This window comes from Labrus mixtus, chromosome 10 (genome assembly GCF_963584025.1).
Source record: "Labrus mixtus chromosome 10, fLabMix1.1, whole genome shotgun sequence".
Taxonomy (NCBI): Eukaryota; Metazoa; Chordata; class Actinopteri; order Labriformes; family Labridae; genus Labrus; species Labrus mixtus.
In genome coordinates this window covers 6,008,243-6,035,092 of record NC_083621.1, presented here as the reverse complement: position 1 = coordinate 6,035,092, position 26,850 = coordinate 6,008,243, and the positions used below count along the sequence as shown (strand labels likewise).

At 40.5% G+C, this 26,850-nt stretch overlaps 4 protein-coding genes across 7 annotated transcripts; 2 read left to right on the top strand and 2 right to left on the bottom strand.

The window, feature by feature from the left end:
- The first annotated feature begins 1,611 nt into the window (after positions 1 to 1,611).
- LOC132981700 (tubulin beta-1 chain-like) lies at positions 1,612 to 6,709 on the top strand. The gene is made up of 4 exons (XM_061047702.1): positions 1,612 to 1,740; positions 2,306 to 2,414; positions 4,730 to 4,840; positions 4,932 to 6,709. The coding sequence occupies exons 1-4, from the start codon at positions 1,684 to 1,686 to the stop codon at positions 5,990 to 5,992; spliced, it is 1,338 nt and encodes a 445-aa protein (XP_060903685.1). The 5' UTR covers positions 1,612 to 1,683; the 3' UTR covers positions 5,993 to 6,709.
- A 339-nt stretch (positions 6,710 to 7,048) lies between these two features.
- On the top strand, positions 7,049 to 12,080 carry mrnip (MRN complex interacting protein). 3 transcript variants are annotated; one of them, XM_061047706.1, is made up of 7 exons: positions 7,049 to 7,205; positions 7,290 to 7,349; positions 8,105 to 8,211; positions 8,316 to 8,370; positions 9,890 to 10,035; positions 11,286 to 11,331; positions 11,589 to 12,080. In XM_061047706.1, the coding sequence occupies exons 1-7, from the start codon at positions 7,146 to 7,148 to the stop codon at positions 11,943 to 11,945; spliced, it is 831 nt and encodes a 276-aa protein (XP_060903689.1). In that variant the 5' UTR covers positions 7,049 to 7,145; the 3' UTR covers positions 11,946 to 12,080. The 3 variants fall into 3 exon arrangements, with proteins under 3 accessions (XP_060903689.1, XP_060903688.1, XP_060903687.1); XM_061047705.1 differs by having other exon boundaries at positions 9,875 to 10,035; positions 11,592 to 12,080; XM_061047704.1 differs by having other exon boundaries at positions 9,875 to 10,035.
- Positions 12,081 to 12,126: 46 nt separating this feature from the next.
- On the bottom strand, positions 12,127 to 15,531 carry sqstm1 (sequestosome 1). 2 transcript variants are annotated; one of them, XM_061047700.1, is made up of 8 exons: positions 15,238 to 15,531; positions 14,233 to 14,328; positions 13,803 to 14,083; positions 13,484 to 13,649; positions 13,299 to 13,367; positions 12,932 to 13,161; positions 12,661 to 12,829; positions 12,127 to 12,566 (listed from the first exon to the last, which is right to left on the bottom strand). In XM_061047700.1, the coding sequence occupies exons 1-8, from the start codon at positions 15,404 to 15,406 to the stop codon at positions 12,403 to 12,405; spliced, it is 1,344 nt and encodes a 447-aa protein (XP_060903683.1). In that variant the 5' UTR covers positions 15,407 to 15,531; the 3' UTR covers positions 12,127 to 12,402. The 2 variants fall into 2 exon arrangements, with proteins under 2 accessions (XP_060903683.1, XP_060903684.1); XM_061047701.1 differs by having other exon boundaries at positions 13,484 to 13,646.
- A 1,786-nt stretch (positions 15,532 to 17,317) lies between these two features.
- rnf4 (ring finger protein 4) lies at positions 17,318 to 23,143 on the bottom strand. Its single transcript, XM_061047707.1, has 8 exons — positions 22,917 to 23,143; positions 22,021 to 22,050; positions 20,642 to 20,897; positions 20,485 to 20,564; positions 19,398 to 19,410; positions 18,546 to 18,669; positions 18,359 to 18,410; positions 17,318 to 17,859 (listed from the first exon to the last, which is right to left on the bottom strand). The coding sequence occupies exons 2-8, from the start codon at positions 22,030 to 22,032 to the stop codon at positions 17,710 to 17,712; spliced, it is 687 nt and encodes a 228-aa protein (XP_060903690.1). The 5' UTR covers positions 22,033 to 22,050; positions 22,917 to 23,143; the 3' UTR covers positions 17,318 to 17,709.
- Between the last annotated feature and the right edge of the window lie 3,707 nt (positions 23,144 to 26,850).

The following is a 26,850-nucleotide window of genomic DNA, read 5'->3' as shown; positions in this document are numbered from 1 at the left end:
TTTATTATTCCTGGATGGGGGATGAGGTGGGGGTGGAGAGGTCCTACATAATGAAGTGGGTGTGTTTTCTGATGCTTTGTAGTATTGATTCTATTTTATTGTCATCCATTGACAGTTTGCTGAGGTCATCGCGGAGGTGGGTGAGGCGAGTGCTGTCAGGACTGTAAGTATGGTGTGTGCTGGGGGAGGTGGTGGTGGATGGTTTCCTGACAGAGAGTCGGGCAGGTGGGGGCCTTCTGGTGGATGGGTTCATGTGTGAAAGGTAGATGGGGCAGGTCTTGGATGCAGCAGAGTGTGGTACTGAGCAGTTGGCACATTTGGCTTTTGTCTCTGGTGCAGGTTTTGTGATGGTGATTTTCTCCACATCTGAGACATATGACAGGGTTATTGCAGTTGGAGGATATGTGGTTAAACTGTAGGCATTTGAAGCACTGTCGGATGGTGGGTGGGGGCCGGGCCTTCTCCACTCTGTACTGAAACAGGTCCATAAAGAAGCCTTCGTGGAGAAGGCCAGCAGATTGGTTTGGGTTGGTAAGGAGGATCTTGATAAAGGTGGTTGGCTGTTGAGTGGTTTTGCTGATTATCCTGTGGATTTTGGAGATGTTGATGCCTTGTTGGTCCAGTTCCTGTTTGATTTGATCTTCTGTGATGTCAGTGTGGATGCCTTTAATGACCAGATGTTTGATGGGAGATTCAGATGGGGTTGTTGATCCGGGTTTTCGTGCTAGTCTACGTGTGAATTTTGTTCCATTGAATGTAAATAAAAATAAATAAAAGAATGAATAAATAATTAAATGCGTAAATAAATAAAAACTGGTAAATAAATGGGACATAAATAATTAAATGTCTTAAATTTATTTCTACATTTATTTATTTCTACATGTATTTATTTCTACATTTATTTATTTCCACATTCATTCATTTCTACATTCATTCATTTCTACATTTATTTCCACATTCATTCATTTCTACATTTATTCATTTCCACATTTATTTATTTCCACATTCATTCATTTCTACATTTATTTATTTCTACATTCATTCATTTCTACATTTATTCATTTCTACATTTATTTATCGAGGGGGGCTAGAACCGAGTGTTACATGCAGCTAATGCTACAGCTAACAGGAGGACGTAGGAAAAGTCGCGTTTCCGCGGACTTTGACTTTTTGCACATAGATGTGCCTAAACATTCACATGACACTTGGAAACACACTAAAGGGCATATAAAACCAGAAAAAGCATAATATGACCCCTTTAATATTAGCTGATCGATGAGTTTCATTTTCTTTTTTACACGCTTGCATGCGGCTGTGAAATGAATTAAATCTGTTGTTGGTGTCGCATTTCTATTCCGCCATAATGAGGGACGTAGGCCAACGTCATGGCCAACGTCGACAGATTAGACGGTAGTCATACGTTTCACACGAATGTGATTGACAGACACACTGGACCAATAGAGGAGAAGATAGGGACGATTTCATTGGTCTAATTCTGTTTGTGTATATCTGGCGTAAAGAAATGAGCCAACCAACGTTCGAGCTGAGGGGTAGAGGGCGGGGCTTAGTTGTAGTATAAAACAGATAGTTGCGCCGTTGGTACGCGCATACAGACCATAGACTGTAAATCCAGATACGTTAATTCATTAATCGAAGGAGTCAGTCTGCTAAAACAAAAACGAAATGAGGGAAATTGTGCATCTCCAGGCCGGTCAGTGCGGAAACCAGATTGGTGCCAAGGTTAGTACAGGTTTTACGTAATTTACAAATCCGATAAATTGTGTTAATAATTTGTACGCCGGTTGTTTGAAGAACTCAACCGTTAGATATCAGTTAACCACCGCGGATAGGATTGGCCGTTGAGTGGTTTAAAATCATTATTTTCATCTAATTCGGTGGATGTAATCGTTCCCGCAATGCGAAATATAGTTAGTGAGTGTTTTCGCCCGTCTTCGCCTGTAATGTTCTGTAAATTGAACAAAGGTCTGCGTGTTTATGATTGAAAAATGTCCGCAGAAGTGACCATCCGTTGGCTTGGTAACGGTCACCGGCTCTTGTTGGCGGTTAATGACGTAGCTAGGAATTTTCGAATTCATAACCAGCCAATAGGCGATGAGACTGCTGAACGGCGGGAAGTTGTAGTTGAACAATTATCTAATCGACCTCTATAGAACTGCTACGTCAGCTTTAAAAATGAAAGAAACCGATACATAATGACCTGCATCCACTTGAACATTACTGCCTACTCATTCCCCTGTCACTTGTTTATGTTTTATCAGCCTTCATAAATGTTATTATATTTCAGTTTTGGGAGGTGATCAGTGATGAGCATGGCATTGACCCAACTGGCACATACCACGGTGACAGTGACCTGCAGCTTGACAGGATCAATGTCTACTACAATGAAGCCACAGGTAAGGTTGAATTAGATGTTTTAATAGGCATATGGGTCAGTAACAAATAAGGGTTGTTCAGATGACCAATTCAAAAATCTTTTAAAAACATTTGAAAGCATGCATCAGGTTCATTAAAATGTGAGATTTGTATTCATGTTGGTTTTGTGTTTTTTTATTTATTCATTTAAACCTTTTTTTTCTTTTCAAAAGGTAAGACGAAATGGACCTAAAAATGTCAAGTTATGTTAATGTTAAGAATATTGAGTATTTTATACATCTAGAGTATATGTAAGCGTACTCATGTTTGTAATTACTTCATTTTAAAATGGCACAAGAAAATAGATTTTATTAGGATTATCCCTAAATTTATAAATTATGCCCTTTTCAATACTGACCGGGGCACAAAGCTGAAAACACCAAAATTAATTTTTGGCAAATTATGTAAAAATTGTTTAAAAAAACATGTTATTTCACTGCAATAGAGGACCACTTTTATTCAACTTTAATTGTCTTGTATTTTATTATATTTTTTACAAGAAATACTGGTTACACCAATTGACGCAAACCAGTTACACCAACTGACCATACTGCTTCTACAGTCAAAGGCCATTGTTTCTTGAAGAAATTGTTTTTAGCTTCCTCCATTTTATGTTTGCTCCACCTACTAAAGTGCACAGAATACCAGTGCACTGATGACAGTAATGTAGCACATTTGTCTTTAACACAGAATAGCATAAAACTGAAGTGAATAGATCAGCCTTTTGGATGGGTCTCATAGATCGGCAAATTCTTACTGATACCTGATCTAGCAGTCTTAGTCAGGATCGGTGCATCCTTAATTAATTAATTAATATCTTAAGTAAATTACAACATCTGACCAAAATCTTAAGGGGGAATTCATTTCTTCAGTATTTGGAATAAACTCAAGGTACTTGTGCCCTAATCAAAGGATAACATACCCACAGGCAACACTTTACATCTCTCCTTCTTTACATCATGGCTATCACAGCACAAACAGCATTGCCACCTTCTATAGTACCAGACTTTGGCACGCAAGCTCCAGGTAGTGACACGCTGATACTACCTACCACATGGCCCCTAATAGCCGACACATCTAAAATGCAACTACTGGTGCCAATATTACAGCATACATGCATATATTAGATCATACATGTGATTGCTGTCATGTTTGTTTGTTTGTTTGTTTGGCGGGAAACCGCCTAGTCTGGCAACCCTGCATACCAAAGCAATGGTTTGTGACTCGATCAGCGTTAATCCCGCCCACTGAGTTTGATGGGACAGGATGACAGATACAATTATTTCATGATGCACTGCTGGAGCAGGAAACATGAAATAATTAAATAAATAGATGTGTTTTTACAGAGAACGAATGAACATTTTAAATAATTATTTAAACATTTATGTATTTCATAAATTATTTATTTATATATTACCAATTTTAAATAATTAATGACACATTTAAATAATTATTTAATAACACATGCATTTAATTAATTAAATAATTATGTATATTTGTTGATTTATTTCCAATATTAAATAATTGATGACACATTTAATGATTTAATTATATATTTCATTTTGGCACTTTTAGTCCTCCATAAACAACAGTCCGCTTGTTTGCAAAAACTGTGCATGAGTTTTTTCATAGTTTACAAAAAAATGTGGAAAATAGTAAAAGCTGTAGATTTAAAAAAAAAAAAAAAAAAAAAAAAAAAAAAACATACATGTTACTGAACATTCTCTCTTTTAGGAATATTGTTCAGCCCTTGTTAACATGAAAAAGAAAAATAAGATAATGTGCCAATCTTAATCGAGGCCTCGGGCCAAAATCTTCTGATTCTTCATTTGAAGTCACGGGCCGCAAAAAATCCCCTCAAGGGCCGCAAATGGCCCTCGGGCCGCACTTTGGACACCCCTGCTTTAACCACTTGTTTCTATTTCTTTTACTGCTCTTACCTTCTTATTGCTGTTATCTTTTTATTTGCTTTTAGCTCTTTTAGTTTCTTACATCTTTTTAAATCTTTGGTCCTCTTGGTGTCAGCTCGTGTTGTTGGGTTCTTAGGATGGTTCTTGTGATGGTCGGGTTATATATGTTTGTTGGGTATCGTGCACTATGGGTTCTTTTCTGTTGAATTGTATTTAATTATTTTTAGTATTTTGCATTTGTTTGTTCTTGCTGTTGTTTATGTTCTTCTGTGTTTGGATTAGTTTGCTTTGTTCTTGTTTTTACTGTTTTTCAAAGCACTTTGTAAACCTGTGTTTTTAAAAGGTGCTATATAAATAAAGTTGTTATTATTATATGCTTCTTGAAGGTGGTAAATATGTTCCCCGTGCTGTGCTGGTGGATCTGGAGTCAGGAACCATAGACTCTGTGAGATCCGGACCCTTCGGCCAGATCTTCAGGCCAGACAACTTTGTTTTCGGTAATTGTTGATTTGTCCTTACATTCTTGGCTACTTCTCATTTTGCATTTAAGTACTGTTGAGCTTAATTCCCTTTCTTTTCCTCTTCTAGGCCAGAGTGGTGCTGGCAACAACTGGGCCAAAGGTCACTACACGGAGGGTGCAGAGCTGGTGGACTCTGTCCTGGATGTAGTGAGGAAGGAGGCAGAGGGCTGTGACTGCCTGCAGGGCTTCCAGCTCACACACTCTCTTGGTGGTGGTACTGGCTCTGGGATGGGCACACTGCTCATCAGCAAAATCCGTGAAGAGTACCCCGACCGTATTATGAAGACCTACAGTGTGGTGCCCTCACCCAAAGTATCAGACACAGTCGTTGAGCCCTACAACGCCACACTGTCAGTCCACCAGCTTGTAGAAAACACAGACGAAACCTTCTGTATTGACAACGAGGCTCTGTATGACATCTGTTTCCGCACCCTTAAACTTACAACCCCCTCATATGGTGACCTCAACCACCTCGTCTCTGCCACCATGAGCGGCGTTACCACCTGCCTCAGGTTCCCCGGACAGCTCAATGCTGACCTGAGGAAGCTGGCTGTAAACATGGTGCCATTCCCTCGTCTGCACTTCTTCATGCCAGGCTTCGCTCCCCTCACAAGCCGAGGCAGCCAGCAGTACAGGTCCCTCACTGTACCAGAGCTCACCCAGCAGATGTTCGACGCAAAGAACATGATGGCTGCCTGCGACCCACGTCACGGCCGCTACCTGACAGTGGCTGCTATCTTCCGTGGCCGCATGTCCATGAAGGAGGTGGATGAACAGATGCTGAACGTGCAGAACAAAAACAGCAGCTACTTCGTTGAATGGATCCCCAACAACGTGAAGACCGCTGTCTGTGACATTCCTCCCCGTGGCCTCAAGATGGCTGCCACATTCATCGGCAACACCACAGCCATCCAGGAGCTGTTCAAGCGCATCTCTGAGCAGTTCACAGCTATGTTCAGGCGCAAAGCTTTCCTCCATTGGTACACCGGCGAGGGTATGGATGAGATGGAGTTCACCGAGGCTGAGAGCAACATGAACGACCTGGTGTCCGAGTACCAGCAGTACCAGGACGCCACCGCCGAGGAGGAGGGAGAGTTTGAGGAGGACGGCGAGGAGGAGCTTGCCTAAACCTAAACCCTTTAAATAACAAAATAAAATGTTCCATGTTTAAACTCCCTCCTACCCTAATGCCGAGGAGGAGGGAGAGTTTGAGGAGGACGGCGAGGAGGAGCTTGCCTAAACCTAAACCCTTAAATAACAAAATAAAATGTTCAATTTTTAAACGTGTTTCTTTCTGTTCACATTCATGAACTGTATATTAATCCTAAAGTATTATAACCTTAAGAAACTTGTATCTGTTTCACTCAGATGAATCCATACCTGCAGACTTTTATTTTTGACTTCACTGAAGCCTTGTTTCCTGCCTTTCTGATGACATCACTAGTGTTTTAACAATGAAGTCAGGTGTCTGTTTTTATTCCCTTTTTTTTCTGTCTTTTGTCATTTTTGTATTTATTTGTCTGCTCTAACATCCATTTAAATGCTCAGTTATCGATCTGTGTTCTGTTTAATAAAAGAAAATACTTGTTTATTTTCTCTGCTTTCATCTTTAGTGATTAAACATTCAAGATGTCAATGTTCAGCTGTAAACTCTGTCATGTCTTATGGTTACTAAACAGAATGGGTGCAGTTGTCCTCCAGTAAGATGATAAGCACTGGAAGAACAAGGAGAGAAGAAATACAAATATCAAGACTTCATTTTGGGCATACAGGATTAAATCAGACGTTATAGACAATGTTACAGATTCAGAGCTTTTCCAATAAATGATTTATCTTCTAATAGTATTGTACTGCCAGCAAATTGACTAATTCGGTATTGATAATCAAAGATTCTGATGATTTTTAAACGTGAGCTAAAATTTGTGTAGGCCTACATTATTTGAACACTTTTGGTGAAATTGGGCATCATTTCTAATTCCATGTTAAAATCTTCAATTGTGGTGTCATTCCTGAATTGAGGGAAATATAACTAGATATAAAACATTTCAATAACCATACAAGACCCTTCTCCTAACTCAGGTTTTCTCAGATGTCAACATAAATTCAACCTGTGGGGGTATAGCGGGAACTCATATTGTCCAGTAGGTGGCGGTAATGCAACATTTAAGGACGCCCACCGCCATAAATCTCCACAGAAGAAGAAGAAGCTCAAACCACAGACCCGGGAAATCTCATCCTGAGAGAATCAGAAGCACACAGACAGAATTTGGAACTGTTCGTCATGGGTCAGGAGTTTCACGTCGTCAGGTGTTTCTCCTGTCAGAGCTTCCAGGTTCAACAGGTAACCAAAGCAAGCGATACACCTGTGATACAACAAATGAAGGACTCTAAGACTTATGCTCGTGTGTGTGTGTGTGTCTGACAGGTGAAGAAGGTGAACAAGTGGAGCTGTAAACTGTGTGGAAAGAAACAGACGCTGCTCAAAGTAAGAATAAAACATAATGACGACATCATCATCATCCTGTGTCTGTGATAACAACGTATGATGCGTTCATGTGCTGCTCGGCTTTCCTAGTTTCCGAGTTGGGAATTTGGAATGTCGGGATTGTAACAACAGCAACAAACAACAAAAACATGCAACGAAGAAGAAGATCTGTGGAATGTAACTGTAACAAGTTATATTTGAGCAAAAAGTTGATGTGCAATACGTGAATTCATAAAACTGTAATGTATGTTAACATTAACACAAACATATTTTGCCCCCATGTTGTATTCATGTCCTACACAACATGAATATAAGTTTATGAGTTGGGAAATGCACATGATTGCCTGCTCAAGCTGGTGCCCGACTTGCTGACTTGATGTCATATTTGTCAATAAGAGTTACTTTTTAGTAATTTATATTTTGCACATCAACTTTTTGCGCAGACAAAACTTGTAGGAGTGCGTTTCTACACATCATCTTCGTAGAATCCATGTTGTTTGTTGTTACAACATTCAGACTTTCCTAATTGAGAGCAAGTGAAAACACTGAATTCAGAGGAACAACTTCCCAACTTGGAAATTGCCACCATCCGAAGAGTACCTGAATGCAGCACAAGAACATAATTAATCAATAAGTGATCCAATGAGTTGATAAGTTGATTGATTAGGACACTGATTTCATTAGTCCAGCAGAGCTGAAGGTAGAGTTGTCTGTTATTACCTGTGTCAGCTGACTGCGTGCTGATTGGTTGGCAGGAGTTTGGGCGGGGCTCCGGGGCCGACTGCAGACGCCATGTTCAGAAACTGAACGCCATGAGAGGAGCTGTGATAGAGGAGCAGGAACACAACACCCGGTCGCTATGGTAACCATCCTGACCCAACAATTCACTCCTTCACCCCTCACCAGTCATCATGTGTGCTCACCTGTCGATCATCCTGTTTACTGATATCTGATGTCTGTTAACAGGGAGCAGGCTGAGGAGGAGGAGGAGGAGGAGGAGGAGCCTGAGGAAGAGCAGCAGGTGACCACACACCAGAAATATTAACACTGACAGATATCTGGAATAATAATGATAACACACTTGCTCGCAAACACTTTTCATAACTTAACTCATAAAGCCCTGATTCATAAACAACAATGACACACACACACACATACACACACCAGCCTTTCTGCAGGGTCCTCATTTATCAACAGTGCGTACACACAGATGTTTGTTTAATGATCGTGGGTAAGACGAGTGTTCCCACGCAAAGAGTGGAATTTATTGGCTTAGAAATGTTTGTAAACATAAGCAAAGATCTGACCATGCTTACACACAGAATCTAGCCATAGAAAGCATTAGGAGTGTCACAGCAAGCATTACTCAATCTCAACGTCCATGTAGTTCAAAGCAGACAAGTTGCCTAATTGTTTTCAATAATGTAGTGAGTCTGACTTTGCATTATTATTTTGTTCAGTAGACGAGAGCAGAGAAAAGGAGCTTCATAGCAACTGAAAAGGGAGTAGGACGAGGTTGAATAAAAAACAGTAAAAACAAATGGGACAAATGCTGTATATTCTGTCGGTCAGGAAAGAAAACACTTTAAAATAGAATAGTATAGAATTACTTAATTGATCCCAAACTGGGAAATTGTGGTGTTACAGCAGCAGGTTATCAAAGCAAATAAAACAATATAAGAATAGATACATAAATAAGCACTTAGAATATAAAAAACATAAGAATAAGAAGAGATTTATACAAAAAAAAATGAAATACAACATTTATTCAGGCTCGTCAAATGAATGTAAAGATACTTGCTGGAGGTAAGAGATGTAAGTTTTCAAAAACAGTGATGAAATATGTAATAACGATATAGGGGGTTCTCCAGAGCTGTGCAAATTCATGGCTGTGCAATCAAAGATATATATGTTAAAGTGCAGGAGTGTAGACACGTAAAAAAAAAAAAAAGTCAAGAAGAGGTTTGATATTAAGCCCAGTACAAAAAAAAAACACGAAAGAAAAAATTTGCATCCCGGCTGAAAAACCAGAAATAAACAAACTATTTTCACCCTTGGACACCGCATTGTCAGCATCATCAGAGACGACAAAATAATCAAGCAGTGACGCTCTCCCTACTGAACAAAATAATAATGCAAAATGAGCGTCACTATAGTAACACGGTCAGAGTCGCCCTACTGAGCTGCTCCTCTGGTTAGTGTTAGAAAAGAACAAAAGGGAATTCTCCAGACCTGTTATTCACACCACTCACAGGTGATCAGATCACAGGTGGACAGCTCTGAGTACAAGTGTCTTAAAATGTGAACACTCGATCACCTGAGATCAGATTTCACTTTACTTCTCTGAATTCAAATTACGTTTGACATCCGTTAAATTGTGATGTGTGAACGTTACAAATAAGCAGATGGAAACAGATCAGTGACGAGTGAGTTTACCTGTGACACAATTAAACACCATTCATTAAATCAATATTTGAATCACAGATTGTCAATGCTCTGAGCTCTGTTTCACTCCATCTCTACAGGTGAGTCAGGCTCAGGGGAGTCAGGCTCAGGGGAGTCAGGCTCAGGTGAGCCGCTGGATCAAATACCTGGATGCACCTGAGGAGGCGGAGCCTGAGGAGGAGGATGAGGAGAAGTTTTTGTTGGACAGGAAGCAGCTCCATGCCAACCGTATGACTGACGGGTATGACGAGAGTACTTATGTAGTTAGAGGCCACGCCCACTTACCTGTCAGTAAGGAATGTTTGATAAAGCACACCTGTAGACAGACCTGTAGAGACTCCTTCACAGGTCTAAAGGTACTAACAATTTAAACCAACATTCATGATACTTGTTTCAATAAAAAGGTTTTAGAGGAATTTTTTTATTTCTGATCAAAGACAAAATTCTAAGATTGAATAAAATGACATGTGAGAGTTCTGACCTGACAGATCATCACACAGAGGAGTTATATCACACAGTAGGAGAGAAACTAAAATTGCTTTCACACTTGCCCAAAACTCCTGAAAAAGTCCTGATATTGCATGTGTCAAAGCAAACAGCCCCATTTTTTCATTTTATCTGTAATTCCTCCTGCCAGCCCTCTAGTATTTCTTCTGCAGGAATTCTGAGTGAGTTGATGTGAGAACATAGGAAATAACCAGGAGCATTCACTTCGAGCAAGTGTGAGGGGGGTTCAGGGCTCCAGACTAACTTTTTGCATTGGTTGCACTAGTGCGCGTAACTTTTTTTAGGTGCACCAGCACAAAATTTAGGTGCACCCACATTTTTCATTGCGTTGCCTTTAATTTTCTTTTTCCGTTTCAGTTAGGTTACTGTGGCGCTCGGGTCGCTCGTAATTTTTAAACACACACAACTTAGAGCAGTGAACAGGACCACAGCCAATCAGAGGCAAAGACCCGCCCGAGCTCTGTCTCTTATTGGTTTAGACCACGATATGATCATACCATGAGTGTGAGTTCGGTCACAGGCGATGCTACTTCTGGGTTGGCCTACAAAAATAGATCATATGGTTTGTTCTCTATTAAACTGCTGCATTACACCACCACCACCACCACCACCACCACCACCCCCCAAATTCTCTAGAAATGTTCAGGAGTTTACAAGTGAGCAGTGTAACTAAGCTGTGGAGTCAGAAACTCGGACATGATGTTTTAAGTTCTCATGTTTATATCAACAATACATATTTTAATATTAACAATAGTAAAAAAAAAAATATAGTAATAATCTGCACTCGCTCACATTAACACCCCTGTGTCTCTCTGTAGGGCAAACTGCTTTCTATGGCTGTACAAACTGTGTGCCTTTACTGGCCAGGTGGGCTTGGCTCACCATAGGCCTCCTGATTTGCTGATAAACGCAGCTGCTGGTTTTAGTTCAGCATCACAGCTACAAAGATTAATGAATGATTTATTCTGTCATTTGTTCTGACAGGAAGAGGAAAAGAGGAGGATGGACTCACACTAGCACAACTGAACAGGTAACATGATGATATCACCAACATTTACAACAAATGGATTCATTTCAGCTGACAGAAACTTAGTGCAGTATACTGATACTAGTTTTATGCTAAGCAAGGCTAACCGTTAAAATGGTAAATGGACCAGACAGATGACTCCACCTTTAGGGGGCGGAGTTAAAAGTTAGACTGTGCCTTTAAATCTCCCTCACCGCTGCTGGTTGCTACCCCCATTTTTTTTACAAACCAGTTAACCACCTGACATCCTCTTTTTGCAGCAGGATCCACCCAGCATGACTAGAACCTACAAAGCAACCCAACCCAGTCAGAACCAGACCAGTCCGAACCAGTCCAGTCCTCCCAGTAAGCGGAGGTTAACTCCTCCCAGTTCAGGTTCTGGTCCAGGCTCCAGATGGGCTTGTTTCCTCAGATCTGATCGGGAGGTGAAGGAGGGGGAGGAGACTTCAGGCAGTGGGAGGAGTCGGTCAGAAGGCGGAACTGCGTTCTCATTAGGTACTGATGTCATTCCTACCGTGGCCCGTCCCAGGGTCCGCCCCCTGCTTCCAGTTTCCTCGATGTTCGAAAGTGGAGAGGAGTTCATCTTTGACGACTCGCTGTCGAGTTCAAACTTCTGATCAAAACATTCCAGCATCTGAACCATCTATTAGGTCAGGTGTTTATTTATTCAACGATGAGCTGTTTCTGCTTTTTTATTTCACCATTTTTGCTTTATATCAAAACTTTAGTATTTCAGTGTCTATTTATAAAAATTAAATAAAACCTCAAGATACAAAGTTGAAACAGTAACTGATGATAATTATTGAGCTGTTTATTGTTCTGTTTTTACATGAACAGATATATTGAAGAGATCACATTTCAGTTTGTTGATGTTTTTATGGTTCAGCAGAACAAACACTTTGACAAAAAGAAGAAGTAGAAACAGTAATCAAGGAAACATAATGATTAGTTATAGAGAACTGATTAACAACAGTGATAAATGATTGATTATGAAGTCAGATTAAATAAATATCTGACTGACAGAGAAAGAAATCAAGGTTGAGTAATAATGTCAGTAGTGACATCATGATGACATCAAGGCTGCTGTGGGCGGGGTTGTTTGGCGTACTGGATTGCGTCGAGTGCAGCGCCGATGTCGAAGTTTTTGGCCTGAAGGAGACGTGTCAGCCAGCCGCCTTCGTCGGTGAAACCCATCGACAGCATGAGAGCAAGAGACTCAACCAGACGGGGGTCCGCTTCTGTGTGTGGGGGGGGGGCGGGGGGGCAGCAGAGGTTAATACAGATCATCATAGTCGCAGTAAAACATCATCAGGGGGGAAGAGGTGGTCTCACCTTCAGGCAGGTGAGGGTACAGAGCCGCCTCCCTCAGACCTGTTGGACCTGACGGTGTCCCAGGGTCCTTGTTCTGTTCCTGGTTCTGCAGGGACTGGAGCTCTCCGGTAGACGGATCGACCTCCCGGGAACTCAGGTGAGTCCACTCCTCATCAGAGTCTTTGATCACCTGCACAGAGAGAAAGAGCAAGGTCACTGCTGCTGCTCATAGGACTTATTAGATTGTTTATTAAAAACAATTTAAAACCCTAAGCTCTTGGATTCAACTGACCTTTGAACCATCACTGGCTGCAGGCCCAGTGCTAACTCCTTCCTGACTGGTCCCAACCTCACAGCTGGCCCCGCCCTCACTGCTGGCCCCGCCCTCACTGCGGTCATCGCTCATCTCGACGTCTTTCTCGGCGTCTTTCTCTGCGTCTTTCTCTGCCTCTCCGGTCTGGAGGGGTGAAGTTACTTTGGTCCTCTGGCCTTCGTGCTCCACGTCGATATCCACATCGATACCTGCACATACAGATGACGTCGTCTCCTGTCACTCATTTTTAAATTTCATGTCGATGACGCCGTCTTCTGTCTCATCTTATTGGCCAACGTTTGTCAGTGAAGAACATGTAGCAACTGCTAACAGTGACATCACTCACCCAAGGGGCTCAACATCGCAGCCACACCCTCACCGATGTTCTTCAGAAAGTCCACGCTTGCCTGAGATGCTGTGGACAGAGGTCAGAGGTCACTGATGATGTCACAAACAGGGTCATAGATCATGAAACATCAGTCTGAAGGTTCTTTTTGTTATGATCTGTGTGTCAAACACATGCAGACTGACCAGAGGCTGCGTTGCCCTCAGCAGCAGGTCTGGAGGATCCTGGTGGGCTGGAGGACTGGTCCTGGTCCTGGTTCTGGTCCTGGTTCTGGGGAGGGTTCACGTTCAGGTTTTGGTTCCACATGCAGTGTCTCAGCTTCTTCATCCAACGACCGCGAGGAAACCACTGCTGAGAGAAAAGATCAGACATTGATTTTGTTTGTAGTATTATAAGTATACAATGAGTCAGTTATAAATGACCTCTAGGATTTAAAGTCTGGTGAACACTGTGACATCACTGGTAGGCAAGGTCAGAGGGTTCCTTCCCATGATGCCCCCTCACCTGCATGGGGTGCCAGATCGGCAGCAGAGCGTGCTCAGTGTGGGTCCCACGAGCCTGGCAGGCGGAGCATAGGTCGTAGTTTGGACAGACGGAACACTTGAAGCGAGTTCCGACCACGGGACCTTCACAGCCGTCACAGGTGACGTGAGGGTGCATGGCTGGAGGCGGGGCCATATGAGGGGGTGGGGCCTGATGAGCTCCAGGAGGAGGAGGAGGAGGATGGCCAAAGGCGAAAGGAGGAAAGGCATGTAGAGGAAAGTCCCTCCGGTGCTCCTTTTTCTCTAGAAGAGTTAAAAAAAAAAAAAAAAAAAAAGGTAATGAACACAAGTCAGAATAACAGTCTGTTACATCAGCTGGTTACAATAGTGTCTGTGGGTTCATATCAGGGGCAGGTGAGGTGTATATATATATATATATATATATATTTTACCTTTGATGAAGAGGCGGAAGGTGGCATCCTTCATACAGGCCAGACCCATCATCAGTTCATCATCAGAGGAAAACGCCACCAGGTCTCCATCTTCATCTGAAACAGTCAAAGAAAGAAAAACAAATATTCATCTTCATCGTTCACTTTTAAAATAAATATTAATAAAATAGGATGAGTATCTTTTTTCGTTCATGTGAGGTGAAACAGTCTTTGACAGATTTTTTTTTTTGTTACTTAGTAGGCATGTCAGAATTTTCAACCAATCAGCAGCGACATGTTCATAAACATCACCTCATTGAACAGGTGTTTAAAGGGTTACTATGCGACTGACAAAGCAGATTTTCAGACCAAAACAAACACTCTCTTTTGACACACCTCCTTCGTCACTCAGCCCCCCCCCCCCCCCAAATGAAATATTTTCTTCACTTTGTAAAGTCTGTTTGTTTTCCTTCAGCTGTATACTTGTGGTGGGGGTATAAAACATGTTTATGAAACATAAACAAGCTGAAGCACTGTCCTGTCAATGTGAACACAGAGCTCAGAACAACAAACCCAGAGGGAGTTTGACTTCACTCTAGTTTTAGGTCATTACTCAACCATTGATTCATATTGAGAGTGTTGCATATTAATCCTTTAACACGCCACAATTTAGACAGTTCAGACAGAGCTGAGCGCAGCCCAGACCTGAGCTCACGGGACCCTCCCACAAGAGATGTGAGTCAGCAGAGGGGAGCTCACATTGAACTCAAAGCTTAGTGTTTACATAAGGTTTACTTATGTCCCAGTTTACTGCCTGAACCTGTTTCACTGTGCAGAATTACAGCTGGAAAACTCAAGATTTTAACTTTTCTGTCCTTCATTATGTTCATACATTTTATCACAATAAATGTTTTTTTTTTTTTTTAAATAGACCTCTATTTAATTATTAATAAAAAATATCCGAGCACCACTTACATGTTTAAATACATATTTATTTTTATTTATGCAAAAATAACAAATATTTACCTCTGTAGTACATGTTGAACCCGTTGTTTTTCAGGCAGGTAAACACATCAGCCGTCTTGCTGCTCAGGTAGTCGAAGCTTGAGGATACACCTTGATCCACGGTGAACCTGCGGACTTCTTTCACCGCCTCGTCTTTACCTAACAGGTAAGCTTTCACTGTCACAGCCATCGTGTCAACCTGAAGACTCACAGCCGAACACACTGGAAACAAGAACTTTAGTGACTCTGAAACTTTGTGACGCAGTTTAAATCCTTTCTGCCCCTCTTTATGTTTACTTCCGCGATAAACGTCACTGTCGACTGCGAGAAGGAAAATATCGGCGCGGCTTCCCATTGGTCCGCTGACACCGTCCCGCCCAGACGACCAATCACAGCCCGAGGAATGACAAAGCACATTCCAATTAGGGGGTTTTTCCCTCAGAGTCACCTGACCAATCAAGTTTAACCGGAATAAAGTTCATATTAAAACCCAAACAATGCTGCGTCATCATGATGGAGAAAAATAAAGTTAAATAATCAATTCAAACTTTTTCCTCCTGACATTTTATTAGCTGATGTTTCTATTATCTTACATTCAACATTTTTTACAAACCATCAGTTTAACTAGAGATGATTTATATTTTAATAATGTACTTGAAGATTGATAATATATCTATAATACAAGAGCAGCATGATTTAAAGCAGTTATAATACTTTTCCCATGTTTTCGTGTTATATGTTGTATCATCAACATATAATAATATATATATATATATATAATATATAACATGTATCAAATCGTCATATCGAGAGTGCAACAAAAAAAACTGAGTTTGAAGTTGTGCTTCTTTCAGAAACAAATGCTGATTTTTCCCTTTTTGACAGAGAGACACTTATTTAGGAATCGTTTTAAGATTTTATTTTTAAACATTGATTAGTGTTTGCAGTGATTTTCTTCATCTGCATGCTGCCTCATCAATTACAATGTCTGACTCAGTCTACTGTGATTGGTCTCTGGATTTGGATTCGTGCACACATCATTGTGTCAGTGTGAGACTGTAGGTTTTTCTTCTTTATACAACAAAACCAGAAAGATGGCTCACTCGCAGCCTACATTTTATTTTAATCGTACTCTTTATAAAGCCGTACTACATGATCTTTCATCTTATTTATGTTTTTAAAGACTTCTTAAACTATCAGCAGCTGTAACCTTTTGCTCACACTTTTATTCCTCAAACTCACTGAGTCTTTAATGTTTCCTTCATCTCGGTCTGAGCTTCAGAGTCACCTGAAACTAGACAATTTGATTAAAGTGGATGAATTTAAAATCAGGTGAATATTCATTTGACCTGTGTTTGCATGTTTTAATGCTAAACTGTTGTAATTTGTGTTTGTCTGAAACGTTTTTCCTTCTGCTGTCTAGACCAGAAGGATCTTATTAAGGAGGTTATGTAATTCATCTTTAATAATAAAATACAACAAATCATTTCAATGTTTTTTTTTTACTCACCTTTTTGTTTCTTTACTAATTATGACTAAATAGTGTGAACTGCGTCATATAAACATACACATTTATTAACAGCTGTGAAATGTTATGTTAGTTATGTTTATTGAACGTTAGATTAATAAAGTTATTCATTAGTACTGGAACTTTTGAATTATCCTGTGTGGGATCAATAGTCATTTATTTTTCCCTCCTTGAACCGGGTGATATTTTTGTTTCAATGAGCTGATGTTCCTTCCAGAAGTTGTCGAGGTGTGACATCATCCTGTGCCTGGGTCAATCAGCTGCACAGTTTGTGTCACGTGACAGTGACTCATGAATCCTGTGACCTGTTAGTGGAGTGACTCAGAGTCACAGGATGAACACAAACATTACAAACTGTCCTGGAATGCATCACTGCTCTGAAACATGAAATACAGTATAAGAAGAAAACACTTTGACAGCTTGTTTTAAGAGCTACAGGTGTGAACAAAAACACCAGCAGCTTTATATGTACACTGAACCTCATCCACGTGATGATTAATACTGAAGTAATCGATTGATTACATTAGAGCTGTTTATAAATCATCAAAATCTATTAAGATATAACAGACAATGTTTAAAATGAAGTTTTTATTGTACTTCTGCAGAATACAACAGATACTTTATATGTTAAGACTCACCTGTTCTGAGGAACTTTTAGAAAAGGACAGAACCAAGAAAACTTTTCATGGAATTTAAAAGAATTTATTTATTTATTTTATACTTTAACACACACATCAGTTAAATGAAAACAAAGAGTCAACAGACGAACAGAACAGGAGCTGAAAACCCAACAAACGGAAAAATAAATCAACTATTTACATCAATCGTTTATCAATCAGTGATCACTTGAATTAAAACAGCTTGGTTCCAGCAGCAAACCGCTCACTCTTCTGATGATGATGATGATGGTGTCACTGATGATGATTTCCAGCAGCAGCTCAGTGTGTGGTGACGTAACGGTGATACTAGACATAGAGGGGGTGGTACTGACGGTGGTTAAGTCTCTTCCTACAGGTAGGACAGGTGTGTGATGATGTCAGGGCGTCTCTCAGACACTGGCTGCAGAACACATGACCACATTTAGTGGAAACGACCAATCGGCCGCTCTCTACGATCTGTGAAAACACAGCAGCAAATCAGAACACAGTATACTGACAGGAACCCCCCCCCCTACCACCACACACCCACAATCACAATCCATGCACATGTACGTCCGGAGCATCGAGCCTGAGGGTCTACTTGGCGTGCTGTGCAAGTGTGACTCTCCCGGTTAGTTTACTGTGGTCAGCAGGTTGCTGTAGTGTCCAAAAACAACTTCTTAAGAGTCACTCTCGACGCACAGAGCAACTGTCTACCTGCTGCTTCTCGACTGACGATTCACAACAACATTGCTAGGTGATTGTGACACGTTTATAACAGGTATGCAACTGTTGTGTGACAGGTTTATAACAGGTATGCAACTGTTGTGTTACAGGTTTATAACAGGTATGCAACTGTTGTGTTACAGGTTTATAAAAGGTATGTGTAATATCATTGTTTTAACTGATAGCAGGTATGCAACAGGTTTTTTACAGGTATGAAGCATGTGTGTTTACAAGTGTGTGAGAGTCTCACCTCAGAGTACGAGTCCAAACAGACTGGACAGCTGATTGTCCCCGGAGTCGATCTGAAACAGAGACATTAACCAGGGATCAGTCTATCACTTGGCTATGATTAAAAGATAATGTTACTTGAGTGGAATCAGTCTACTACCTGGCTGTGATTTACAGAATGGTTAAGCTTACTGGGATCAGACTATTACCTGGACGAGCTGTTGGACTGTAAAGAGGACAGGATTGAGCCTTTGAGGACAGGGGGCGTGTCCTCGTCTTCGTCACTGCTGACAACATAACTCCCGCCTGTGGTGACTTGTCTGTTCCGAGGACCTGATTGAGGACACCCAGAGACATCTTGAAGTGAACATGTCACCAAATGAGGATTCACTCTTTAAAAAAAAAAAAAAAGGAATAAGAAGCTGAGCTGCAGTTTGTTTTATTAATCTTAAACTTTTCAGACTCATTTAACCAGACGTTCTGAAAGTGTACGTTGAGACTGGACTGATGGGGGTGGGTCCAAAGGTGTGACCAGGGGGGGTTTGGGCAACATTGAATCTGAAGTAAGAAGAGCAACTCTAAAATCATATGTTTGGCCATTTGCCGTATCAGATATATTTATATATTTATGTTAAAATCAACTGTTTGGGCTGTGTGCTACTTTGTTATGTTCCTTTTTTTAAGTTAAAGTTAAAAATATAAACAGTCATCTTTTAAATATTTGATGTAGTTAAAGAAGATATACAGTAATTAGCAGATATAGAACATGTAAATAATTCCTATTTGTCCGGGCGTTAGCATACACACAACATGATGAAATGGATGTTCACCTGCTCAAAGGTATTTTAATAAAGTTAAACTTGGCCGTTTAAGTCACAATTTTGTTTGTGTGGCGGGCACAGAAATCTTTCCCCCTCCGTGACTGAAAAGGTTTTAGAACTTGTGCATTAAACACAAGAGACTAACATTTTCACTAATCCTGTTTACAAAGACAATGAAAAACTATCTAAAATCTTCACATATTTTAAGACTCAAACTATTAATAAAGATAAATATGTCACCTTCATCCAGCAGCTGGGACACCGCAGCAGAAGAAACAAAACAGCAAAAAAAGAAACAAAAACAACAACAGAGGAAGAAACAAAAAATTAGTATTATTACTCCATTATTGCCGTGTCTTATTGTTGTTAGGGATGGGGATCGTTAGTTAGGTCTGCAGCACCGAAACGGAGCAAAAGCCTTTTGCTCTGGTGCCAAATTAATCACATTTTGAGGGGCTTAAACATGCCTTAAAAATTTGGACACACATCAAGTCTGGTAAAAAATCTATGCATGTTTAGGGATTCCCCACATAAATGTAGCAAAATGGCTCAATGCAGCATTCTTTACATTTTCAAAAAGGGGTCCACATAGATCAGTGCTGCTCAAAGTGTGGGGGGCGCAGAGACAATAAAGCGCATGTGGACTGTGTGCACGGATGACGTCCGGACATTGAAAATGATCTCCATGCAGCATGTCAGCGCTCTCTCCCTCTCTTGTTCAGTGCATGGCAGGCAGGTGCTAGAGTGTCTGTCATTTAGACTGTCCTGACCCCTCTTTAAAAAACAAAAACAAGAACCCAGTATTTTAACAAAAACAAGATCACATCTTCACTGATGACCATGTGTCACAAAAATGAACCACATTCTGGTTTATGTTTAAGATTTTCACATTGTTTGCCATTCTTACAATAACATATACTAAACTGAATATCATCTCATGTCTACAATCTATGCAGTACAGTTCCTAGCTGGTTGAACATATCAACATCAAATTTGCTCATAAAACCCTAAACACCTCGGTATTCCTCTGTAGGGAAATCTGTGAGGCTACGTCAGAGGCCGTATCCGTGGAGGTAACTCAATCTGAAAAGTCTCCATGATGTCACAACTCAGCATCACCTTCTAACTAAAGGTTACTGCTTTTGTGCTATTATCCTACAAATCCCTCAAATCACACTCAGATTGCCCAATGCTCATTAGCCTCGATAAGCTCAAACTTAAGTTTCTTTTAGTGTTTGAAAAATGTGGACGAGGAACCTTATGGACCCGGATTTCAATCCCCATCCCTAATAATTGTGTAGTATTGATATGTAGTATTACTGTGTACCACTACTGAGTCGTTGTGGGTCAGGTCCACCACAGCAGCCTCTGAGCCCTCACAGGTGAGATCCACCACGTCGTCCACACCTAAGAGCGTGCAAAAACACCCAGTTATGTATCAGATCAGACCTGATAATCGATAGTAGAGTAGTTATCGCACTGACCTTCTACCGTGTTGTCCATCACATCGATGGTCTCTGTCGGGGTAGCAGAGTCACCATCAGAGGTGCTGCTTACATTAGCTGTTGTGTTAGCTGCTATGTTAGCCAATCTGCTGGCTGCTCTGCTAGCGTTAGCTGCTCTGTTAGCGTTAGCAGCTCTGTTAGCGTTAGCCGCTCTTCTCGTGCTAGCTCCTCTGCTGGTCTTGATACTGGGTCTGGACACCAGAGGACTTCCCGTGGTCCTCCTCTTTCTCTGAGCCTAAGCACAGACATCAACAAGCATATAGTTACAGTCATGACATCATAACAGTGGGCGGGGCTTCAGCCACCAGTACAGGTAAGCACAGGCATGTCTATGAGTGTGAACAGCAGCAGATGGAGGTCATGATTGACTCTGACTATAACAAGCATATTTAGCAATCAATAACTTGTCTTACTTCAACATCATTGGACATTTACATATTAAGTCTTTAGTTTAATGAAAGTTACAACAGCTAGCTTAGTTAGTTTAAAAAAAAAAATTCAGATACATGTGAGTAATAACAGCCGGTTTTAATAAATGTTCAGTTAAATATGACTAATAACAGTTGGGTTAGCTCGTTGTATGGAGGTTACAGAGTTAACGAGTTGCTATGGAAACAGCTGTAGATTCAAATATACTATTTGTTAAGGGAAATACATAATTTATATTGCACATTTCAAGTTTACTTTTTCTTTAAATTTTATTTACCATTTTGTTTTGTACCTTTTGCACTATTTAGAATTTATTACTGTAAATATTATTTATCTTATTTTATCTATTTGACCTTATTTTATTTTATCTTATTTTATTTGACCTTCTTTTATTTTATCTTATTTGACCTTATTTTATCTATTTGACCTCATTTTATTTTATTTTATCTATTTGACCTTATTTTATTTTATCTATTTGACCTTATTTTTGTTGTATTGCACCGTGGGACGGAGACAAACGCAATTTCAATTCCACTGTGTGTCTGGCATATTTTGAAATTGACAATAAAGTTGACTTTGATAAATCACTTTTAAATTAAAACAATGATTTCCAAATCAATATTCTGTTTCAAATGATGGATTGAAGTAACCAGCCGTGTAATAAAACAAGATAATGTTTGAAAACCTCTCATTTTCCACTAAACCTTTTATTATTAAATGTTGATCCAGATCAGGTAGAGACTATTCTGCCTGTTATTTTTACTGTATTTTATTTTAACTTTGTTTAATCTCTTAAGGTGAGGTTTTGAGTTGGGTTTCTACCTCACCTGCACATGTGTTTTTTTTATTTGTATTATTATTTTCTGTTTGATTCTTCTTTCAAAACAACATCTTTAAAATAAACTAAACTAAAAAGAAACAAAACTTACAGAGCCGCTCATATCAGACACACTGAAACCCTGAAAAACACAGAAAACACACTGACATCAGCTCACATGTTTACAGACTGAATAAAACACTCAGAATATAATAAATATATCATATCAACATGTTTACAGACTGAATATAATAAATATATCATATCAACATGTTAACAGACTAAATATAATATATTATATCATATCAACATGTTTACAGACTAAATATAATATCAACATGTTTACAGACTAAATATAATATCAACATGTTTACAGACTAAATATAATAAATATATCAGCTCACATGTTTACACTCAGAATATAATATCAACATGTTTACAGACTGAATATAATAAATATATCAGCTCACATGTTTACAGACTGAATAAAACACTCAGAATATAATAAATATATCATATCAACATGTTTACAGACTGAATATAATAAATATAATATCAACATGTTTACAGACTGAATATAATAAATATAATATCAACATGTTTACAGACTAAATATAATAAATATAATATCAACATGTTTACAGACTGAATATAATAAATATAATACCAACATGTTTACACTCTGAATATAATAAATATATCATATCAACATGTTTACAGACTGAATATAATAAATATAATACCAACATGTTTACACTCTGAATATAATAAATATAAATATATCAACATCATAATATCTGCTGTTAGCCAGCAGGCAGCTCACAGCAGGTTTTAAATCTGTTCCCCTTGGTGTTTTAAAATATATTTTGTACAGTGTGTGAAGGTTTACATGTGACAGAGTTGGAGGTTATTTATACCTGAAGGTTCAAAAGATGTTTTAAAAGTTTGGACGGTTTAACACAACACCTTAGCATGTTAGCATTTAGCATGTTAGCTGTCTTTACTCACCGTCAGTGTTGTATCTGTTGTTAGCCTTTAGCTGTTAGCTGTACCTGAAGCTGTACCTGTGATGACAGACATTCAAACTTCAAACATTTAGTCAGACTGGTTGATTTATTCCCGCCGATCAGCTCAGGTTAATGATAGCTTATTCTCCTTTTTATGGAGACCACTTCTTCACAACCGGAAGTGTTGGTTACTAAAGTTCAGCACTATTTCACTGCTGCCCCCTGCTGGAAGTATTTCAACCTGTTTCTATGGTACACACACACACACACACACACACACACACACACACACACACACACACACACACACACACAGAGGGTGCATTTGAATTGTCCCTCCTATCTTCTTTCACTATCCACTTTACCTTAACCCCGCGAAAACGTCATGAGGTCAAGGAAAGATGTTTGGAGAATTCATAAAGGACTTAGGGAAAGGCGGTCTCGTTGCTCTGACAATCCGACCACATTTCCACTAGGTCACGTCATTAAATGCGACGGGCCGGCGGAGGTTAATGACGCGGGTCCGCCGTGTTGAAACTACAATGTTCAGAAAATGGACTACAAAAAGAGCATCTAAAAAACTTTCCCCTGTGCCTTCTTACCGGTGAAATAATCCTGATCACCACAAGGTTGGGATTGAAATAAAAGAAATATAGACCACCAGGCTACAAGTAACAAAAGTGAAACCATCAGCTTCCTGTCCGCTCAGAAATCAACATCAACATAAATATGATTGTATGAAATTAATTGTTACATTTATGTAAGATATAACCTACACATAATGTTTGAATCATACAAATGTACAACTGCACAAAGCATCCTTAAGTGAATGAAATATGTTGAATAAAACATCATCTTGATAAAAATGTCTTTTATCTTTTTATCCCTTGATCTGTGTCACTTTACGATCATCGTTCATTTCCGTGAACGGTCGGATGCGCGACTCGCTTTAAATGTTGCGGCCGCAAGGAATTGTGGGGCGGCATATCTCATCTCCTTTCGTAAAGGATGGTCCAGTGTATCCTAAACTAAAGGAGGTTATAAAGGAAGCATTGACCCACCTTTCCTTAACTTTTAGAGAATTCGAACGACTCTTATCATGGCCGCCACTTAAATGCTTCCGGGGTTAAGGTAAAGTGGATAGTGAAAGGATATAGGAGGGACAATTCGAACGCACCCACACAATCTCCCACCATGGACGGCAGATAAGCCCCCCTGCACTAAGAAATGTTGTCAATAAATAGTTTTATTTGTACGAATTTTTTCAAATTTTACCCAAACTGCCGCCGCAGCCAAAATCTCACTCTGAACTCAGTTCAAAACTTGAGAGCCCTGCTGTAGTGTGTGTGTGTGTGTGTGTGTGTGTGTGTGTGTGTGTGTGTGTGTGTGTGTGTGTGTACAATCTAGCCATGTGTCCACACAGGCTGCACTCCAACTTGTAGGTCAAAAGTCTCTAAACCTGCCACACTAATGAGTCCATTAAGGTCCCTGTCCTTGAATCAGACCCTGAACCTTCCTGCATGTCTGCTGACGTGATATATTTCTTTAAATATAAAAAAATATAGCTGAAAGAGTTAAAATGAAGAGGTCTGGTGGACATTTAGTTGTCTAATTCCACCAAAACTTATGACAGTCATTAAACGATAAGGTGACTTGGCTGTAATAGTTAAGGAGGGGATGGAGACTTTTATTTATAGAAATCTCTCAAACCCCGAATGCAAAATAGATGATCAGGTTACTGCATCAAACTTCTTAACAAAGACAGACTATCTCTGTAGAGACAAGTATTAGACCTTTTAATAACAGATGCTGTGGATAATACAAAACCTTTTGAAATTTCAGTAATGAAATAACGCCACGGTCGGATGATTTTGATGTCACTGCCGTTACGCTTCAGACGACCTCCAATAAGCTGATCAGGGGTTTTGACAAGCGAGCGGAACCCTCGCTTAATAAATTGTTAATTAACCTAATATTTGCCTTAACCCAAAGATTAAACCTAAAGGAGACATCACTGGGTAAGGCCGACTAGTGAGAGAGGTCCCGGCGTTTGTGTCCGGCGTGAAGACGTTTTATGTCCCCGACAACCACTGCAGTCTCATTTAGCCACTTGTTGGCAACCAGCTTTTTAAGGACGCGTAAAAACTTCAAAATTCACAAGTGGGGGTATTACCTAAAGTAGTTTATGTCATCTAACAAAACGCCAACATCTCTTAAGCTTGTGTTAACCACAGACCTTATTTCAGGCGTCTAACCACAACCCTGTTCACAATGAGAGGATAGAGCCCGTGGCGCTAAAAATGCTAACTTACGTCCGGGTTTTAGGACTCATTCCTGTGGCGCCCTATATAAACATTCAACAGAGCAATATTATAACAACATAAAGAGAATTTCCAGTATTATGAGGTCATAGCATGTTGGCAACAAATCAAAACAAAACAACAAAATAATTCCGGAACTCTTAAAGCATCATCAAAGCATCATCAAAGGCTTTTAGAATGCAGAGTTTAGGTATAAAACCCATCACATCAAGCTGAGAGGCACAGACACTCATCAGTTCACGGATCAGATCTGAGACACTAGTCAGTGAGATATTTCAGCAAGTACAACAAGTACTCTAAACCACTCGACATCTACGTGACCAAATCTCTGAATCTCATCAGAACAGCAATGGAACAAAAGACTGAATCAGAGTCCCTGAGCTGGGGTGATATCATGGACATGGAGATGGAGGCTGAGGACTCGGTAAATATGATGCCATGGGCCAGCAGCAGCATCTCCCAGATAAACCAGTCCAGAGAGGTCCCCATGGAGCCACAAGATAATCCTCATCCCCAAAGGGTGAAGGTAGACCAGGGGCAAAACCAGCAAAGAGAGGTCCCCATGGAGCCACAAGATAATACTCCCTCTCAAAGGGTGGAGGAAGACCAGGGGCAAAACCAGCAAAGAGAGGCCCCCATGGAGCCACAAGCTAATCCTCATCCCCAAAGGGTGAAGGTAGGCAGGTGGCAAAACCAGCAAAGAGAGGTCCCCATGGAGCCACAAGCTAATCCTCATCCTCAAAGGGTGAAGGTAGGCAGGTGGCAAAACCAGCAAAGAGAGGTCCCCATGGAGCCACAAGCTAATCCTCATCCTCAAAGGGTGGAGGTAGGCCAGAGGCAAAACCAGCAAAGAGAGGTCCCCATGGAGCCACAAGCTAATCCTCATCCTCAAAGGGTGGGGGGAGGTTACGGGCAGCACCAGTACACCAGTACCCAGTACCCCTACCAGGGGTCCCCTGTGAGACGCCCACCCCCTCCCAGATGGCAGGTGGAAAATGATCTCAGGGCTCGCCTGGGCGACGCAACCTACCAACTAAAACAGGAGAGAGGGATGAGGCAAGCAGTGGAGCACATCAATGTCGTCAACCATAACAGGATACAGGGGTTACGACAATTCTGGACGGCGGAGCATAACACCACACTCGAGCGTGAAAAGGATATCAGGATGTTAAAAGAACAGCTGAAACACCTGAATCCATCCTTCACTGTACCGGACATGAAATATTATTCCTGCAAAACAAAAGAGGAGCTCATAGGTGTGATTGAAGCTCAAAATAAAAAGCTCCAGGAGAGAGCCTCAGGAGGTCCAAAGTTGGATGAAACACTGAGAGCTGAAAACAACGCCCTGAAGAAGGAAATGAAGGCCATGCCGGATCAGGCCATCGGCAAAGACATCACTACCGCCGCGCAGACGGAGGCCTTAATGAATCAGCTGCAGGAAAAGACCAGCAGCAGCCTTGATCTAGCCTTAAAACTGGAGGCTCAGGAGGAGGCTAGTCGGGCGATGCAAAAGAAGATGGAGGAGCTCCAAAAACAGCTGGAGTTGTATATGTGGGAGCCAGGTGCATCTGCCTTCACTCCAGAGGAGGACATGGATTCCTACGACCAAGATTA

Bases quoted from the DNA above. Each gene is read 5' to 3' on its own strand.
- rnf4 (XM_061047707.1), bottom strand. The intron at 20,565-20,641 runs GTCAGTGCGATA...GCACGCTCTTAG, and splicing joins GATGGACAACACGGTAGAAG to GTGTGGACGACGTGGTGGAT. The intron at 18,411-18,545 runs GTAATAGTCTGA...TCTCTGTTTCAG, and splicing joins CAGTCCAACAGCTCGTCCAG to ATCGACTCCGGGGACAATCA.
- LOC132981700 (XM_061047702.1), top strand. From the start codon at position 1,684: ATGAGGGAAATTGTGCATCTCCAGGCCGGTCAGTGCGGAAACCAGATT. The intron at 1,741-2,305 runs GTTAGTACAGGT...ATTATATTTCAG, and splicing joins GAAACCAGATTGGTGCCAAG to TTTTGGGAGGTGATCAGTGA. The intron at 2,415-4,729 runs GTAAGGTTGAAT...TGCTTCTTGAAG, and splicing joins CTACTACAATGAAGCCACAG to GTGGTAAATATGTTCCCCGT.
- sqstm1 (XM_061047700.1), bottom strand. From the start codon at position 15,406: ATGGCTGTGACAGTGAAAGCTTACCTGTTAGGTAAAGACGAGGCGGTG. The intron at 14,329-15,237 runs GTAAATATTTGT...TGACTGTTTCAG, and splicing joins GTTCAACATGTACTACAGAG to ATGAAGATGGAGACCTGGTG. The intron at 12,567-12,660 runs GTGAGACCACCT...CCCCACACACAG, and splicing joins GTACCCTCACCTGCCTGAAG to AAGCGGACCCCCGTCTGGTT.
- mrnip (XM_061047704.1), top strand. From the start codon at position 7,146: ATGGGTCAGGAGTTTCACGTCGTCAGGTGTTTCTCCTGTCAGAGCTTC. The intron at 7,206-7,289 runs GTAACCAAAGCA...TGTGTCTGACAG, and splicing joins AGAGCTTCCAGGTTCAACAG to GTGAAGAAGGTGAACAAGTG. The intron at 10,036-11,285 runs GTATGACGAGAG...TTGTTCTGACAG, and splicing joins GCCAACCGTATGACTGACGG to GAAGAGGAAAAGAGGAGGAT.